We start from the raw sequence: 18,992 nt of genomic DNA, 5'->3' as shown, positions 1-18,992 counted from the left end.
AGTGCACAAGCGTTTTGTATGTGTGTGCCTATGAACTTTCATGTGTGAGTGCATACAAAATTGCATAAGTGCACAAGCTTTTGTATGTGTGTGCCTATGAACTTGCATGTTTGTGTACATATATATGCACGTGTACGCATGAATGTTTGTGTGTGTGTTTGTGTGTGTATGTGTGCTTATAAATGTGCATGTATACACATAAGCATATGTGTGTTTATATTTGCGTATATATATATATATATATATATATATATATATATATAATACATTTTATAATAGTAAAAGACCAGTCTTTAAATCTTAAGGGTTCCTCTGCTTTAACTGTTTCTCTTTTTATTCTGTGATATGGGATAATTAATTATTACCCAAGATAATGACCTGAATTCCAGTCCTCATATTTTATTGTATCCCAATAAGCATTTATCAGGTTTAGGAAAAATAGTTTTTCCTTTTGTTGTTAAAGAGGTAGGCTCAGAAGCAGCAATTCACGACTGGGAAATTGATGGTGATTGGTGGCTCCACACATATGCTCCTTGTCATTGGCTATTTGATGTGTTAAGCTAGCTCCCAGTAATGCATTGCTGCCCCTGAGCCTACCTAGGTTTACTCTTCAACAAAGAATACCAAGAGAATTAATCAAATTTGATCATACTAAATTGGGAATCTGTTTAAAATCCCATGGTTTATCTAAATCATGGAAACTTTATTTTGTCTGTACTGTCCCTTTAAAAGAGCTAAAAATTGTCTGGGTTTTAGTTATAGTTTGTGATTTTTTTTCTATAAGCCTATATTCAGCCTACTGATATTGCTCATCCTGTGCGTTGTGCCTCACTGAACTAACAATTAATAAAAATTTACCTGTTTCAGTTGAAAACGTGGAAAAGAGAGAGGCTAGAAGTTTTACTGATGACTTCTGGTACAGAGTAACCACTGTCTCATTCAGTGGGTCTTTATTTTTCTCCAGCCACCCAGTAATATTGTAATCTACAGTGCCGGCATAATGCACCAGAGAGAAGTGGGCCTCTGCTTTTCCTTTGCCCGGTTTGGGCTTCTGGAAATTAGGTGACTTGCCAAGATGCTGGTCATAAAGCTTGTTCTTAAACGTGGTATCAGATGCCTTTGGAAACATGCATTCTTCTTCAAGAATAGAAAAGATTCCCATTGGCTGTCAAAAAAGGAAAAATGTGTTAGAAACCTTAAGCAGTCACTAAAATCAAAATTAAACTTTCATGATTCAGATACAGCGTGCATTTTTAAGAGATTTTTTCAATTACTTTCTTTATCAAATTGTGCACAGAATGTAAGCTTAGGAGCCAGCCCATCTGTGGTTTAGCACCTGAGTAGTGCTTGCTAATTGGTAACTAAATGTAGCCACCCAGGGGGCTGAACCAAAAATAGGCCGGTTCATAAGCTTAGATTTCTGCTCTTTTTAAATAAAGATACCAAGATAATAAAGAACAATTGAAAATAGGAGTAAATTAGAAAGTTGCTTAAAATTGCCTGCTGTATCTGAATCATGAAAGAAAAAAGTTACGTTCAGTGTCCCTTTAAGATTATAGAATATTCTGATTTGGATGACAGAATTGTTTGAGTACAGTGTATGTTAAAGGGGCATTCAGGTCAAAATTTAAATACAGGTAGCCCTCAGTTTACGCCAGGGTTAGGTTCCAGAAGGAATGGTTGTAAATCGAAACCGTTGTTAATTGAAACCCAGTTTATAATGTAAGTTGATGGGAAGTGAGGGAGATAGGTTCCAGGCCCCTCTCAAAATTGTCATAAGTAACACCTAATACATTATTTTTAAAGCTTTGAAATGAAGACTTTAAATGCTAAACAGCATTATAAACCTAATAAAATAATCACACAACACAGAATACATAATTAAACTAAGTTAAATGAACAAAAACATTTGCTAAACAGCATTATAAACCTAATAAAATAATCACACAACACAGACTTCACTTGCATTTTTCTGCAAACCGTTCTTTCTATGCATTCCAATCTGGACTGATTTATAGACAGGAAGATCTTGTTCCTTTGAAATCTGCTTAATAGCTCAGGTCTGGTTAAACTGATTAATTTCAGCTTGCTTGGCTTTGCTACAACACAAGCGGATAGTTCAATCTACTGTCTATTTTAATAAATGCACTGCTTCTCAATGCTTTTCAATAGCAGTCACATGACTGGAAAAAAATGTTGTTATTCTGAAACGGTGTAAATTGAACCGTTGTAAAACGAGGGCCACCTGTACACATAGATGAATTACATCTTTGAATAGAGACATAGTTGCAATATACATGAATTGGCAGAAATGCTTGTAGTAAAAGTTATCACTGTTTTAGTGTTAACATTTTTCTCTGCACGTGCATGTGAAGCATAGCTAGATATCCTCAGTGCACCAGTATTTTAAATTCTGCAGCTTCTCAGAGCACCAGTTGTATCATGTCAGCAATTAACAAACACCTAGATTACAAATTTTGCGTCCGTGTTTAAAACAGCACCGCAGCCATTACAAGTCTTGTCGGTATAGCTTTACCGCAAGCCTTTTAGCCTGTAACGCAATGTCAGTCCCGCACACGTAAAAAAAAATTTTTTCATGGGACTTCTATAGCGCAGCCATTACGAGTTTTGCCGTGAGGCTAAAAAGCTTGGGTTGCAGCCTGTACCGACAAGATCCGTTTTGCCATCTAAAAGCAGTAGTTATGAGTTTTACGCTACAAAACTGTTACATAAAACTTATAACTAAAGTGTCACAAAGTGCACTTAAACACCCATAAACTACCTATTAACCCCTAAACCGAGGCCCTTCCACATTGCAAACACTATATTAAAGTTATTAACCCCTAATCTGCTGCTCCCGACATCACCGCCACTATTAAAAATTGTTAACCCCTATTCCGCCGCTCCCTGACATCGCCGCTACTATACTAAAGTTATTAACCCCTAAACCGCCGCCCTCCCGCATTACAAACACTATTGAAATATTATTAACCCCTAATCTGCCATCCGTCCACATCGCCCCCACTATACTAAAGTTATTAAACCCTAATTCCGCCGCCACTATAATAAACCTATTAACCCCTAAACCGAAAGCCCCCCACATCGCAATAAACTAATTTAAACTAGTAACCCCTAAACCTAATGCCCCCCTAACTTTATATTAAAATTACAATTTCCCTATTTTAAATTAAATTAAAACTTACCTGTCAAATTAAAAAAAACTAAGTTTAAACTAACAATTAAACTAATATAACTATTTAACTATTATCAAACTAACTACCAATTAAATAAACTATATTACACATTAAAAAATTCCTAACACTACTCTAAAAATTATAAACTATCTAATTGCAAAAAATAACAAATACTAAATTACAAAAAATAACAAACAAAATTATTAAAAATAAAAAAAATTACACCTAATCTAATAGCCCTATAAAAATAAAAAAGCCCACCCAAAATAAAAAAAACCCTAGCCTACAATAAATTAGGGCATTGCCCTAAGTTAAACAGCTCTTTTACCTGTAAAAAAAATACAACCCCCCCAACAGTAAAACCCACCACCACCCAACTAACCCCCCAAAATAAAAAACCTAACTCTAAAAAAAACCTAAGCTACCCATTGCCCTAAAAAAGGCATTTGTATGGGCATTGCCCTTAAAAGGGCATTTAGCTATTTAGCTCATTTACGAATAGCCCAAACCCTAAACAAAAAAAAACCCACCCAAAAACCCTATCACTAACCCCCGAAGATCCACTTACAGTTTTTGAAGCCCCGCTTGAACGATCTTCATCCAGGCGGCGAAGTCCTCATCTAGGTGGCGAGAAGTCTTCATCCAGGTGGCCTCTTCTATCTTCATCCAGACGGCATCTTCTATCTTCATCCCGACGGCACGGAGCATCCTCTTCATATGGTCGCCGCCGTATACTGAATCTTCAATGCAAGGTATGCAATTCAAAATTGCATCCCTTGCATTCCTATTTTAAATCATCCAATAGGATGAGAGCTACTAAAATTCTATTGGCTGATTTAAACAGCCAATAGAATTTCAGAAGCTCTCATCCTATTGGCTGTTTTGAACAGCCAACAGGATTTCAGTAGCTCTCATCCGATTGGCTGATTTGAATTTCCAAAATCAAATCAGCCAATAGGAATACAAGGGACGCCATTTTGAATCGCATACCTTGCATTGAAGATTCAGTTTACGGGGCGACCATATGAAGAGGATGCTCCGCGCCGGATGTCTTCAGGATAGACCCGCTCCGCGGCGGGATGAAGATAGAAGATGCCGCCTGGATGAAGACTTCTCGCCGCCTAGATGAGGACTTCGCCGCCTGGATGAAGATAGAAGAGGCCGCCTAGATGAAGACTTCTCGCCGCCTGGATAAGGACTTCGCCGCCTGGATGAAGATCGTTTTTTAGGGCAATGCAAAAGAGCTAAATGCCATTTTAAGGGCAATGCCCATACAAATACCCTTCTCAGGGCAATGGGTAGCTTAGGTTTTTTAAAATGTTTTTTTTTATTTTGTGGGTTTGGGGGGTGGGGGTTTGTAATGTTAGTGGGTCTTTGTATTTTTTTTCAGGTAAAAGAACTGTTTAACTTAGGGCAATGACCTACAAAAGGCCCTTTTAAGGGCTATTGGTAGTTTATTCTCTCTGTTAGGTTTTTTTATTTTGGGGTGTTTTTTTTTTTTTAAATGGGTATTAGAATAGGAATATTTTTTATTATTTTTGATAATTTCTTTGTTATTTTGTGTAATGTATTTTTTTTTTTCGTTTTGGGGTGGGTTTTTATTTTTTGATTAGAGCTTGGGCATATCATAAAAGAGCTGAATGCCCTTTTAAGGGCAGGAAAAAGAGCTAAATGCAATTTTAAGGGCAATGCACATACAAATGCCCTTTTCAGGGCAATGGGTAGATTAGGTTTTACTTTATTTTTATTTTGTGGGTTTGGGGGTGGGGGTTGTATACTGTTATGGGGTGTTTGTTGTATTTTGTAGCAAAAGAGCTGTTAACTTTGGTTCAATGCCCTACAAAAGGCCCTTTTAAGGGCCTTGGTAGTTTATTCTAGATTAGGTTTTTTATTTTGGGGTGTTTTTTTTTTTTTTTAAAGGGTATTATCATTTTTATTGTTTTAGATAATTTTGTTTGTTATTTTTTGTAATGGTAGGTTTTAAATTATTTTTTGTAATTTTAGTGTTTTTAATTTTTTGTATTGTTAGTTTAGTGTAAGGAAGCTTAAGTTTTATTTTGCAGGTAAGTTTGTATTTATTTTAACTATGTAGTTAGTAGTAAATAGTTAATAACTATTTACTAACTAGTCTACCTAGTTAAAATAAATACAAACTTACCTGTGAAATAAAAATAAAACTTAAGATAGCTACAATATAACTATTAGTTATATTGTAGCTAGATTAGGTTTTATTTCACAGGTAAATATTTATTTAGTTTTAAATAGGAATAATTTAGTTAATAATTGTAACTTTAACTTAGCTCCATTTTAATTATGTTAAAGTTAGGGGGTGTTAGGGGTTAGGGTTAGGTTTAGGGTTAGGGTTACGTTAAGGTTAGGGTTAGGTTTAGGGGTTAATATAGTTTAATTTAGGTTGTTGCGATGTGGGGGGCTGGCGGTTTAGGGGTTAATAGGTTTATTTAGTGGTAGTGATGTGGGAGGCCAGAGGTTTAGGGGTTAATAACTTTATTTAGCGGCGGCGATATTTGGAGCAGCAGATTAGGGGTTAATAGCTTTATTTAGGTGGCGGCGATATCGGGAGCAGCAGATTAGGGGATAATAACATTATGTAAGTGCCGGCTATTTCGAAGGCAGCAGATTAGGGGTGTTTAAATGTGCAGTTTATGTTAGGGTGATAGTTTTAAACATTATTTTTTTTCCCACATAGACATCAATAGAGCTGCGATACAGAGCTTTTCATTCCGCAATCGCAGGTGTTAGGCTTTTTTCTGACCCGCTCTCCCCATTGATGTCTATGGGGAAAGTGTGCACGAGCACGTCAAAACAGCGATTGGATTGTGTGCGGTATGGAGCTCAACGCAACCATATCGCACGCACAAGCCGGCTGTTTGAAAACTTGTAATGGCCGCGCTATAGAGGGTTAAATAGCGCAACTTTTGTTGCGTTCATTAATTTCGATATAACGCGCATAACTTGTAATCTAGCTGTATGTGAGTCATTACCAAATGGTACAAGCACCTTAGGTTCTCTAAGTGCTGTGTTTAAAATGCTGGTGCACGGTGCATACACTTTTGAAACAGCTATAGCTTTTATTAGAAGCATTTTTGCTAATACAGGTATATTACAAAAATGCTTCTATTAAAAAGTAAAATATATCCATGTGGATTCCAATTTTGTCTGGAATATCCTTTTAACGATTTCTTATCTAGGTTTGGGTCCATACACAATATGAATACAACAAGAGTTGTTACAAAAAAAGTTCTCACCTTTTCGATGAGCTGAATACAAGCGGCCAAATCCATCCCAAAGTCTATGAATTCCCATTCAATACCTTCTTTAGTGTATTCCTCCTGCTCCAGGACAAACATGTGATGGTTGAAAAACTGTTGCAGTTTCTCGTTAGTGAAGTTGATACAAAGCTGTTCAAATGTGTTCATCTGATGGTTCAAACCGTAAAAAAGGGGGAAATATATAACGTTATAGATTTATTTATATTATTGACAGCAAGTTTAATTAACGTGCAAAAACAGAACTCTCTCAATTTCAACTTCTGATGGCAATTAGGGATGGGCGAATGTTTCTAAAAATTTGAAATTTAAACGAATTTTCATACATTCGTTCATTTGAATCGAATTTCGAATGTTTATATAACATTCTAACATTCTATTTTCGAATTTTCGTTTTTGAATTTTTCAATAAAATTCAAAAATATTCTTTCGAATAATAGAATGTTTAGCTATGTATTCATTCAATTTCGAAATGTAATATTCGAATTCGAATGTGACATTCAAATTTGAAATAGTATTTCTAGTCTAATACTGTGTTTTAAATGTAATATTCAAATTCAAATGTGATAGTCGATTCGAATGTGACATTCAAATTCGAAATAGTGTTTCTAGTCTACAATTGTGTTTTATAAATGTAATATTCGAATTCGAATGTGATATTTGAATTCGAATGTGACATTTGAATTTGAATGTGACATTCGAAAAACTGTAAATAACATTCGAAAATCGAATTTTTAAGAATATTCGTTCTTATCAACATTCTATTATGTAAATCGAATTTCTACAATAACATTTGTTCTAACATTCGAATTCGAATATAAACACATTCGCCCATCCCTACTGGCAATGTCATAGTTTATTTTACTGTCAAAACATTTGTCAGCATGCTACAATACCTGGCTTTAATGGACATGAAACCTACAATTTTTCTTTCATGATTCAGACAGAGCATACAATTATAAAAATATTGCAATTTACTTCTATTATCAAATCTGCTTCATTCTCATGTTATTTTTTGTTGAAGAGATACCTATGTAGTTAGTGTGCACATATTCTGGAGCAATACATGACAGGAAAGAGTGCTTTTGCTAATGTATAACATTCTTGGAAAACTGCTGCCATACAGTGCTGATGACATGTGCACGCTCCTGAGTTTAATTTCCTGCTTTTCAACAATGGATACCAAAATAATGAAGACAATTTGATAAAAGTAACAGGGGACATTGTATAAAATTGTATGCTCTGTCTGAATCATGAAAGAAAAAATGTGATTGTTATGCCCCTTTAAAGGGACAGACAGTTTTATTTCTTTGCTATATCTAAAATAAATTTTAAAATGTATTTTTTATTATTTTTATTGTAAAATAGCTGTATTGAAAATAAGACTTTTTTGCTTGAGGGGTGTGTCTTTGCCCACCAATAGTTAGATAGAAGGTTTGCTTATTCTTTTAGTTTTAAAATCAAAATAAACAGCTTTAACGTAATCTTTTTGGGACAATATTATTAATAATATAAAACAGTTATATAGTTTTTATAAATAATTTAAATATTTTTTTCCAAAACCTGAAGCCAAGAAAAGAAGTAAAATACAGAAAAATAGCACTGCGCTGTCTGTCTGATGGGTAACTCCTACAGTTTATTGGTGGAGGGTACCGTGCCCTAAAGAGCAAAACAAATAGTAATTATTTCTCGGCATAGAAAACTTTATTGAATAAAAACAACAAATTTAATCTATTTTTTAGTGCATTACATTTTTTATTTAATTTCCCTAGATAACTATGGGTTAGGTGATTACAAGCGGAGCGATAAAGATTTAGGGATGGTGAGAGTTAACTTTCCCCATAGACTTCTATAGGGTGCACAAAAAAGTCTCTTTTTTTTCGCTCATTCACTAACCCGATGGTAAGCTAGGATACATGCTTTAAGAATACTTTAAATTCCTATGTTCTTCACTTAGAAGAAAAGGTTCTTTTTATTTTAAAATGTATATTTCTATATATACACTTTTGTAAAATATATATGTATATATCTGAATATATATATATATATATATATATTTTATTTATTTTTATTTATATATTTATATATACAGTATATATATATATATATATATATATATATATATATATATATATATATATAGATGAAAGAAGGAGACGCACTCGTCGGGTCTTAACAAATTCAGTGTTTTTAATACACCATAACAAGTGACGTTTCGGGGTAGTTAGCCCCGTCCTAAGACCATGGTCTGAGGACGGGGCTAACTACCCCGAAACGTCACTTGTTATGGTGTATTAAAAACACTGAATTTGTTAAGACCCGACGAGTGCGTCTCCTTCTTTCATCTACATGTTTTCTTTAGATGCACCCCGGGCATTTGATCTCTACTTGTTACAGTGAGTGCGGAGCTCTGGGACTCTTTTATATATATATATATATATATATATATATATATATATATATATATATATATATAAATACATTTTGTATTTATAGATATATGGATTTTAAAATAAAGAAGATTTTCTTCTAAGTGAATAACATAGGAATTATGAAGTATTTTTATTTTTTATATATGTGTGTGTGAGTGTGGGTGCACATACATATTTACACATATAAACACATAAATACACATGTATAAAATATATATATAACCCTAACACTTGACTTCAGTTCTCAGGTCGCACTTAATCTTCTAGCACTGTTTTGGCCTGCGCTCAAGCACAACCAATAACTTTCAACTTGTAATATCAGCAATATTTAGTACGGTTACGATATCCATTGGCAGTATAGGGTGCTCTAAAGGGATGTTGGCCGTACTAAGGGGTAGATTTATTAACTGTTGGGCGGACATGATTCACTGTAGCATACGCTGTTGGCATTTAAGTTTGCACAAGCATTTCTGATAAAAAAGTTTGTGCAATGCCGCCCCCTGCACAATTGTATCCAATTAGGATGATTGCTGTCTGCCACCTCAGAGGCTGAAGGCTTGCGCAGAAACAGCTGTATTCGCAGCATGAAAAATCGGCCCCTAAATCTTCTCTGGTAATTATGTTTTCAAATGGATTTGAAATATCAATTTGGTCTTCACTTGTAATATGTGTCTATGGGGCCTAGTTATCAAGCCATCAACCGCAAATATGCCGGAAGTCTGCAGCGTAATTGTGGCGAGCCTGATTCAACCTAGTTATCAAAGCCTACAGACCGGCAAAAGTTAAATTTTGTGATGTAACATACGATCTGCCGGTCTCAATTTGACACAGATCGATGCTTACGTCATTACAGATGTTCCGAATACAAATTCCATAGGAATCAATGGGAGTCTGAAAGTAGCGAAAGCTTATGTTCAATGCTGCCAGATATCCCATTGATTTCTATGGTAGAAAACCAGTAAAGTTTACACCTAACACCCTAACATATACCCCGAGTCTAAACACCCCTAATCTGCCGCCCTGACATCGCCGCCACCTAAATAAAATATATTAACCCCTATCCCACCGCTCCCGGGCCCACCGCAACTGTAATAAAATGATTAACCCATAAACCCCTGGCCTCCCACATCACTACCATTAACTAAACCTATTAACCCCTAAACCGCCAGCCCGACACATAGCCATAAACTAAATTAACCTATTAACCCCTAAACCTAACAACCCACTAACTTTACATTAAAATTACAACATCCCTATCTTATAATAAATTAAAACTTACCTGTAGAATTAAAATAAACTATATTAAACTATTAATTAACCTACCCTAACTATTATAATACAATTACATTAAACTAACAATTAAATTAACTATATTAGATATTTAAAAACCTAATCAGCCAATGGGATTGAGCTTGCATTCTATTGGCTGATTGGAACAGCCAATAGAATGCAAGCTCAATCCCATTGGCTGATTGGAACAGCATATAGGATTGAAGCTCAATCCTACTGGCTGATTGCATCAGCCAATAGGATTTTTTACCCTTTAATTCCGATTAGCTGATAGAATTCTATCAGCCAATCGGAATGCAAGGACGCCATCTTGGATGACGTCCCTTAAAGGGAACCTTCAGTGTACAGCTGGGACCGTATGAAGAGGATGCTCCGCGCCGGATGTCTTGAAGATGGAGCCGCTCCGCGTCGGAAGGATGAAGATAGAAGATGCCGTCTGGATGAAGACTTCTGCCCGCCTGGAGGATGACTTCTTGCCGCTTGGATGAAGACTTCTCCCGGCTTTGTTGAGGACTTCTTGCCACTTGGATGAAGACTTCTCCTGGCTGGATGAGGATGGATGTCCGGTCTTCAAAAACTGTTTATTTTATTATTTTCTTGTAATTTAGTAATTTTTAATTGTAGATTTAAATAATTTGTGTAGGGTTAGGTTTTTAAATATGTAATATAGTTAATTTAATTGTTAGTTTAATGTAATTTTAGCATAATAGTTAGGGTAGGTTAATTAATAGTTTAAAATAGTTTAATGTAATTGTAGTATAATAGTTAGGGTAGGTTAATTAATAGTTTAATATAGTTTAATGTAATTCTAAATGTAAGTTTTAATTTATTATAAGATAGGGATGAGGTAATTTTAATGTAAAGTTAGTGGGTTGTTAGGTTTACAGGGTTAATAGGTTAATTTAGTTTATGGCAATGTGGGGGGCTGGTGGTTTAGGGATTAATAGGTTTAGTTAATGGTAGTGATGTGGGAGGCCAGGGGTTTAGGGGTTAATCATTTTATTACAGCTGCGGCGGGGTCCGGGAGCAGCGGGATAGAGATTAATATATTTTATTTAGTTGCGGTGGGCTCCGGGAGCGGGGATATAGGGGTTAATATATTTTACTTAGTTGCGGTGGGCTCCGGGAGCGGCGGGATAGGGGTTAATATATTTTATTTAGTGGCGGTGGGCTCCGGGAGCGGCGGGATAGGGGTTAAACATTTTAGTATAGTGGCGGTATTTAGTGACAGGGTATAAATAAAGTTGGTAAAAAGCTGAATAGCAGCAAGATCGATGTCTGCTAGTTAACAACAGTCCGCTGCTCATTGCACTGTACTTGGTGTGCAGTTTTTTGCCGGCTTTTTTGCTACATATGGAGAGCGTATTTAGATATGCGGCCGCAATGTTAGGCGAGCATATTGGTGCCGGCGAATGCAACTAAGTTGACGCTTTGATAAATAGGCCTCTATGTGTTTAACCCCAGAAAGAGGTTAAACACAAGACAAAACTCTGCTTTGAAGCTGCAAGCTCCATGGTTGACAACAAATATTGAGCCAGTCAAGTGAGGAAGTTTCACAAACAGCCAATCACCATCCATATCCTATTTGGGAACTGCAACTCAGACTCATGTCTTTTTTGCAATAGATTGTTCCTTTAACTTGAGAGTTAGATTTATTTTATTTATTTTTTGCCTCACTTGCATTCCAGCGTTATATAATCATACAAATCAACCTTTAATTTTTTAGTGAAAATAACTTACATCAAAGATTTCAAAACCTGCAATATCCAAGACACCAATAAAATATTGTCTTGATTGCTTTGTGTCCAGCTGTTGATTGATTCGCGTTACCATCCATAAAAACAGTTTCTCGTAAACCGACCTTGCCAGGGCACCAATGGAATTGTACACCTGAAATATAAATATTATTAGATCATTACTATAAGGTGATATAAAGCAATGGAAAGATGAAGCAAGAGTCTGCCTTACCTGCTGAACATTCTGACTTTTTGTGACATATTCATTTCCAACTTTGACCCTGGGATTGCAAAGTGATTTAACCAATTCTGATGAGTTGAGTCCCATAAGATAAGACACTTTATCTGCATCTGTTTAAAAGAAAATAACATAATGGAAGTTATTTTAGAACAAAAAAATGTGTTTTAACTAGCTGTGTTGTGGAAAATTCAAGTGTTCACTTATTATTAACATGTCAACTATAGATGTGCAGCCTTTGCTTAAATGGATAAAAAGGTCTGTAAAATGTGCATGAGTGCAGCAGCATACGCACATATGCTGTGAGTCAGCAGTGGCTTGTATGAGCAGGCATTGGGGTAGATTTATCATAGTGCAAGCGGACATGATACGATGTAGCGTATCATGTCTGCTGCACATCGATAAATGCTGAAAGCATAAGCTTTCGACATTTATCATTGCACCAGCAGTTCTTGTGAACTGCTGGTGAAATGCCGCTAGCAGGGGGTGTCAATCAACCTGATCGTATTCGATCGGGTTGATTTCTGTCCGCGGCCTCAGAGTAGGCGGACAAGTTATGGAGCAGTGGTCTTTAGACTGAAGGCTTGCACGGAAACAGGAGCATCAATCTCCATATGTAGCTTGATAAATCGGCCCTATTGTTTTGAATCCTGATCCTCTAGTAGCACGTAGCATATGTGAGTATTTCACTAAAAAAGTTATAACTTTCACTAGAAGCATTTTTGTTTATGGAAATTTAATGCAGAAATGCTTTTATTTGAAATTGAAATGCATCCATACACAATTCACTTTTCCCCTTTTGTATCCATTTAAAAAGATGGAAATATTATCTGTTTTGCTCACATTTATTAGCATGGGAATAACCTATAAGCTTTAATTATATTTTCATATATATTAAGTTCTCTGCCTTAGATTAGGTATCATAAATGCAGACACTGTGCATTACATTAGGATATTGTCCTTAATCAGACATGATACCTTCTGTGCCATCTGCCTCTGCCTGCTCCTCCCGCGCCTTCTGTTTAAACTTCATATTGCCGTAGTGCATCACAGCTCCTGTCAGTTTGTAGATACCCATCTTCTCCTCTGGATTAAAACCAAGGATGTCTATTGCCTCCTAAAAAAGAGCACAAGGTTACAACGGTCAATGATAGCTATGTGGGAAGAGTAAGCAATAGGCTGAAATGGACACAAAGAAGGAGAAATTCTTGCTTCACCTTCATCTGCCTGCAAATTACAGACCAGGGGGCCTATGTATCAAAGGTCTTGCGGACCTGATCCGACAATGCGGATCAGGTCCGCAAGACCTCGCTGAATGCGGAGAGCAATACGCTCTTCGTATTCAGCATTGCACCAGCAGCTCACAAGAGCTCCTGTTGCAACACCGCCCCCTGCAGACTCGCGGCCAATGGGCCGCCAGCAGGAAGGTGTCAATCAACCCGATCGTACTCGATCAGGTTGAATTGTGGCGATTCCTGTCCTCCTGCTCAGAGCAGGCGGACAGGGTTATGGAGAAGTGGTCTTTAGAAAACCCGGGCCCACAAGCTCTATACGGAGCTTGATAAATGGGCCTCCAGGTCTAAACAGAGCACCAGTTTTATTGCCCTTTAGGTTTTGTGCACATTTCAGATGGAACCAGATTTACCCTTATTCCATTCCACACCCTGTGTAGTGGGTGTGCTTCTTAATAGCTCTCTTCTTTTCTCCTTATGTTTGAATCTTCTACTTTTATCATTTTAACCATTTTAACCAAGGTCATTAATGTATTTATATACACCTAGATTACAAGTTTTCCTCTATAGAGGGTTGTGAAACGAACGCAACAAAAGTTGTGTTATTTCAACCTTCATAGTGCTGCCATTACGAGTTTTTGAAAAGCCGCCTTGTGCATGCGATATGGTGGAGATGAGCTCCATACCGCACAAAATACAAGCGCTGCTTTGACGTGTTTAAGCACACTTTTCCCATAGACATCAATGGGGAGAAAGTGTTAGAAAAAAACCTAACACCTGCGATCGCGGAATGAAAAGCTCCGTAACGCAACCCCTTTGATGTCTATGGGGAAAAAAAAGTTACGTTTAAACACCCTAACATAAACCCCACGTCTAAACACTCCTAATCTGCCGCCCCGACATCACTGCCACCAAAATAAATCTATTAACCCCTAATCTGCCGCTCGCCACCACTATACTAAAGTTATTAACCCCTAAACCTCTGGACACCCACATCACTGCCACTAAATAAACCTATTAACCCCTAAACTGACAGCCCCCCACATTGCAAAAAACTAAATTAAACTAGTAACCCCTAAACCTAACAACCTCCTAACTTTAATTTAAAATTACAAGATCCCTATCTTAAAATAAATAAAAACGTACCTGGGGAATTAAAAAAAAACTAAGTTTAAACTATAAATTAAACTAACATTACTATTATACTAAAATTAAAATAACTATCAATTAAATAAATTAAATTACTCATTAAAAAAAAAAAACTAACAGTTACAAAATATAAAAAATACTAAGTTACAAAAAACAAAACAATACTAAATTACGAAAAATAACAAACGAAATGATCCAACATAAAAACAATTACATCTAATCTAATAGCCCTATCAAAATAAAAAAGCCCCCCCCCCCCAATTAAAAAAACCCTAGCCTACAATAAACTTCTAATAGCCCTTAAAAGGGCCTTTTTTAGGGCATTGCCCTAAAGAAATCAGCTCTTTTCCCTGAAAAATAATACAAAGCACCCCCAACAGTAAACCCACCACCCAACCAACCCCCCAAAATAAAAAACCTAACTCTAAAAAAAACCTAAGCAACCCATTGCCCTGAAAAGGGCATTTGTATGGACATTGCCCTTAAAAGGGCATTCTTTTTTTTTTCATTGCCCTTAAAAGGGCATTTAGATATTTTAAGAAAGCCCAAAATCCTAATCTAAAAAAAAAAAACACCCCAAAAAAGTTTAAAAAAACAGTCCAGACATCCAGACGGCGAAGTCTTTATCTATCCAGGCACCAGTCGCCGCCGTATACTGAATCTTCAATGCAAGGGAGCCTTTTCAAAATCGCATCCCTTGCATTCCTATTGGCTGACTTGATTTTGGAAATTCAAATCAGCCAATAGGATGAGAGCTACTGAAATTCAATTCTATTGGCTGATTTGAATAGCCAATAGAATGTCAGTAACTCTCATCCTATTGGCTGATTTGAACAGCCAATAAGATTTCAGTAGCTCTCATCCTATTGACTGATTTGAATTTCCAAAATCAAATCAGCCAATAGGAATGCAAAGGACGCCATTTTGAAAAGGGTCCCTTGCATTGAAGATTCAGTATACAGGGGCGACCTGGTTGGATGAAGACTTCTCGCCGCCTGGATGTCCAGTCATCAAAAACTGTAAGTGGATCGTCGGGGGTTAGTGTTAGGTTTTTTTTAAACTTTTTGGGTGTTTTTTTTTTTTAGATTAGGGTTTTGGGCTTTCTTAAAAGAGCTGAATGCCCTTTTAAGGGCAATGAAAAAGAGCTGAATGCCCTTTTCAGGGCAATGGGTAGCTAAGGGTTTTTTTAGAGTTAGGTTTTTTATTTTGGGGGGTTGGTTGGGTGGTGGATTTTACTGTTGGGGGAGTCTTAGTATTTTTTTACAGGGAAAAGAGCTAAGTTCTTTAGGGCAATGCCCTATAAAAGGCCCTTTTAAGGACTATTGGTAGTTAATTGTAGGCATGTTTTTTTTTTATTTTGGGGGGCTTTTTATTTTTATAGGGCTATCAGATTAGGTGTAATTGTTTTTATTTGGGATAATTTTGTTTGTTATTTTTTTGTACATTAGTATTTTTTTATTTTTTGTAATTTAGTATTTTTTATTTTTGGTAATTGTAGATTTAATAGGTATTTTAATGTGTAATTTAGTTTATTTAATTGATAGTTATTTTAATTTTAGTATAATAGTAATGTTAGTTTAATTTATAGTTTAAACTTAGGTTTCTTTAATTTCCCAGGTAAGTTTTTATTTATTTTAAGATAGGGATATTGTAATTTTAAATTAAAGTTAGGAGGTTGTTAGTTTAAGGGGTAAATAGTTTAATTTAGTTTTTGGTGATGTGGGGGGCTGGCGGTTTATGGGTTAATAGGTTTATTTAGTGGTAGTTATGTGGGAGGCCAGAGGTTTAGGGGTTAATAACTTTATTTAGTGGCGGCAATCTTGGGGAGCGGTGGAATAGGAGTTAATATCTTTATTATAGTGTGGGCAATGTTGGGGTATGGGGGAATAGGGGTTAATAACTTTATTATAGTGGCGGTGATGTCGGGAGCGGCAGATTAGGGGTTAATAACTTTAAAATAGTGTTTGCAATTCGGGAGGGCCTCGGTTTAGGGGTTAATAGGTAGTTTATTGGTGTTAGTGTACTTTGTAACACTTTAGTTATAAGTTTTGTGTAACAGTTTTGTTGTGTAAAACTCATAACTACTGCTCTTAGATTTGCGAAACAGATTGTGTCGGTATGGGCTGGAACGCAAGCTTTTTAGCCTCACCCCAAAACTTGTAATGGCAGCGCTATAGAAATCCCATGCAAAAACGTCATTTTTTCGAGTGCGGGACAGACGTTGCATTACAGGCTAAATGGCTTGTGGTACAGCTATACTGACAAGACTCGTAATGGCTGCGCTGTTTTAACGCTGAAATGGCGTTAAAACACAAACGCAAAACTCGTAATCTAGGTGATGGTTTCTTTTCAAGAGGATACCTAGCAACAGGACACACATTTAAATGTCTATTTAAAAAAATAAAAATAAATAACTATTATTATCCAACTTCATGGGGTTCAATTCCCAAACCTTGTATTGCATGACATCAATTATATAGAGCATGTGTGAATGGTTGAAGTGCATGCACATGAAGTTATTTTTTGAAGGCATTTAACATGCACTACTGCCTCACTGACCACCACTGAGATTTTCTTTGGAGAAAGAGGGACTATTGTGATGTGCAGGTATTCACTGTTAAGTTTTTTTTAACTGTCTTTCCAGAAAATGTATGTAAAACTGATTTTAAAGGGACATTAAAAACCCACAATTTTATTTCCTGGTTTAGATAGAAAATACAATTTTAAACAACTTTCCAGTTTACTTCTATTATCAAATTTGTTTTGCTTTTTGGTATAATTTGCAGAACAAGCATCAATGCACTACTGGTTTCTAACTGAACACATTGGTGAGCCAATGACAATCAGTTTATATATGCAGCCACCAATTAGCAGCTAGAACCTAGGTTCTTTGCTGCTCCTGAGCTTACCTAGATAAACCTTTCAGAAAAGGATAACAATAGAAGGAAGCAAATTCAATAATAGAAGTAAATTGGAAAGTTGTTTAAAATTGTATGCTCTAAATCATGAATTTCTAATTATGTCTTTACTGTCCCTTTAACTGATTGGGTCTGATCTGATGTCAGTGTATAGCTAAGAGGTACTACAGGGTCATGGCTCTGTTCTGAGCTCCAGTGTGGGTATATAACTGACAGAAGCTAGCAGCAATGTGGTTTAATATAAAGGGATATTAAACCCAAAAAAATTATCTCATGATTCAGATAGAGCATGCAATTTTAAGCACCTTTCTAATTTACTCTTATTATCAAATTTTCTTCTCTCTCGTAGTATCTTTATTTGAAAAAAGCAGGAATGTAAGCTTAGGAGACAGCCCATGTTTGGTTCAGAAACCTAAGTAACGCGTGCTCATTGGTAGCTACATTTAGTTCTGATTTTATATGTATGAAAGAGAGAGTAAGTAGAGACATTGGCCTCTAGTTATCAAGCCGTCAACCGCAAATACGCTGGAATTCTGCAGCGTATTTGTGGCGAAGTTATCAAGCCCTACAGACCGGCAAAAGTAGAATATAGTGACGTAACATACGATCCGCCAGACTCAGATCGATGGTTACGTCACTACAGATGTTCCGAACGCAAGTTCGGCACAATCTGACTACTTTTGGTAGTTATCAAAGAACAACCAGATACGCTCGCCACTATTCCGGCCCAGCGTACCTGGTTTTCAATCCCTGGAGGTGGCGGATCCCATAGGAATCAATGGGAGTCTGACAGCAGCGAGAGCTCATGTTCGCTGCTGCCCGATATCCCATTGATTTCTATGGGAACGTTTACACCTAACACCCAAACATGTACCCAGAGTCTAAACACCCCTAATATGCCCCCCCTACAACGCCACCACCTACTTTATACTTATTAACCCCTAAACTGCCGCTCCTGGACCCCGCCGCAACTATAATAAATATATGAACCCCTAAAACGTTTCTCCCGGACCCCGCCGCCACCTACATTATACCTATTAACCCCTAATCTGCCGCTCCCTATACCGCCGCCACCTACATAAAGTTATTAACCCCTGGGTGTGGCGGTTGGCGGATAGGATTCTATCAGCCAATCGGAATTAAGATAGGAAAAATCCGATTGGCTGATGTAATCCTATCAGCCAATCGGAATTCGAGGGACGCCATCTTGGATGACGTCATTTAAAGGACCAGCCATTCGTCGGCCTAGAAGGATGTTTTGCGCCGGAGGTCTTCAAGATGGAGCCGCTCATCGCCGGAAGGATGAAGATAGAAGATGCCGCTTGGATGAAGATGTCTGCCGGTCCGGATGTCCTCTTCTGCCCGGATAGGATGAAGACTTCTGCTGGTCCTGATGTCCTCTTCTGCCCCATCGGATGACCAGTGGCGCCCGGCTGGGTGTCGACGGCTCAAGGTAGGGTGATATTCAATGGGGTAGTGTTAGGTTTTTTTAAGGGGGGGATCGGGTGGGTTTTAG

At 36.9% G+C, this 18,992-nt stretch overlaps 1 protein-coding gene across 1 annotated transcript in view; it reads right to left on the bottom strand.

The window, feature by feature from the left end:
• Positions 1-18,992, bottom strand: part of LOC128654585 (myosin-4-like) — a 192,927-nt gene that overhangs the window by 134,057 nt on the left and 39,878 nt on the right. Inside the window, exons 10-14 of the mRNA XM_053708583.1 lie at positions 13,156-13,294; positions 12,172-12,290; positions 11,944-12,093; positions 6,461-6,631; positions 859-1,165 (exon numbers count right to left, since the gene is read on the bottom strand). Coding sequence (XP_053564558.1) covers positions 859-1,165; positions 6,461-6,631; positions 11,944-12,093; positions 12,172-12,290; positions 13,156-13,294 — 886 coding nt within the window. The remainder of the gene's footprint in view (positions 1-858; positions 1,166-6,460; positions 6,632-11,943; positions 12,094-12,171; positions 12,291-13,155; positions 13,295-18,992) is intronic.

The sequence above is a fragment of the Bombina bombina genome, chromosome 1 (assembly GCF_027579735.1).
Source record: "Bombina bombina isolate aBomBom1 chromosome 1, aBomBom1.pri, whole genome shotgun sequence".
Classification (NCBI taxonomy): Eukaryota; Metazoa; Chordata; class Amphibia; order Anura; family Bombinatoridae; genus Bombina; species Bombina bombina.
Note: the sequence above shows the minus strand (reverse complement) of the source record. Positions and strands in the feature narration are given on the sequence as shown.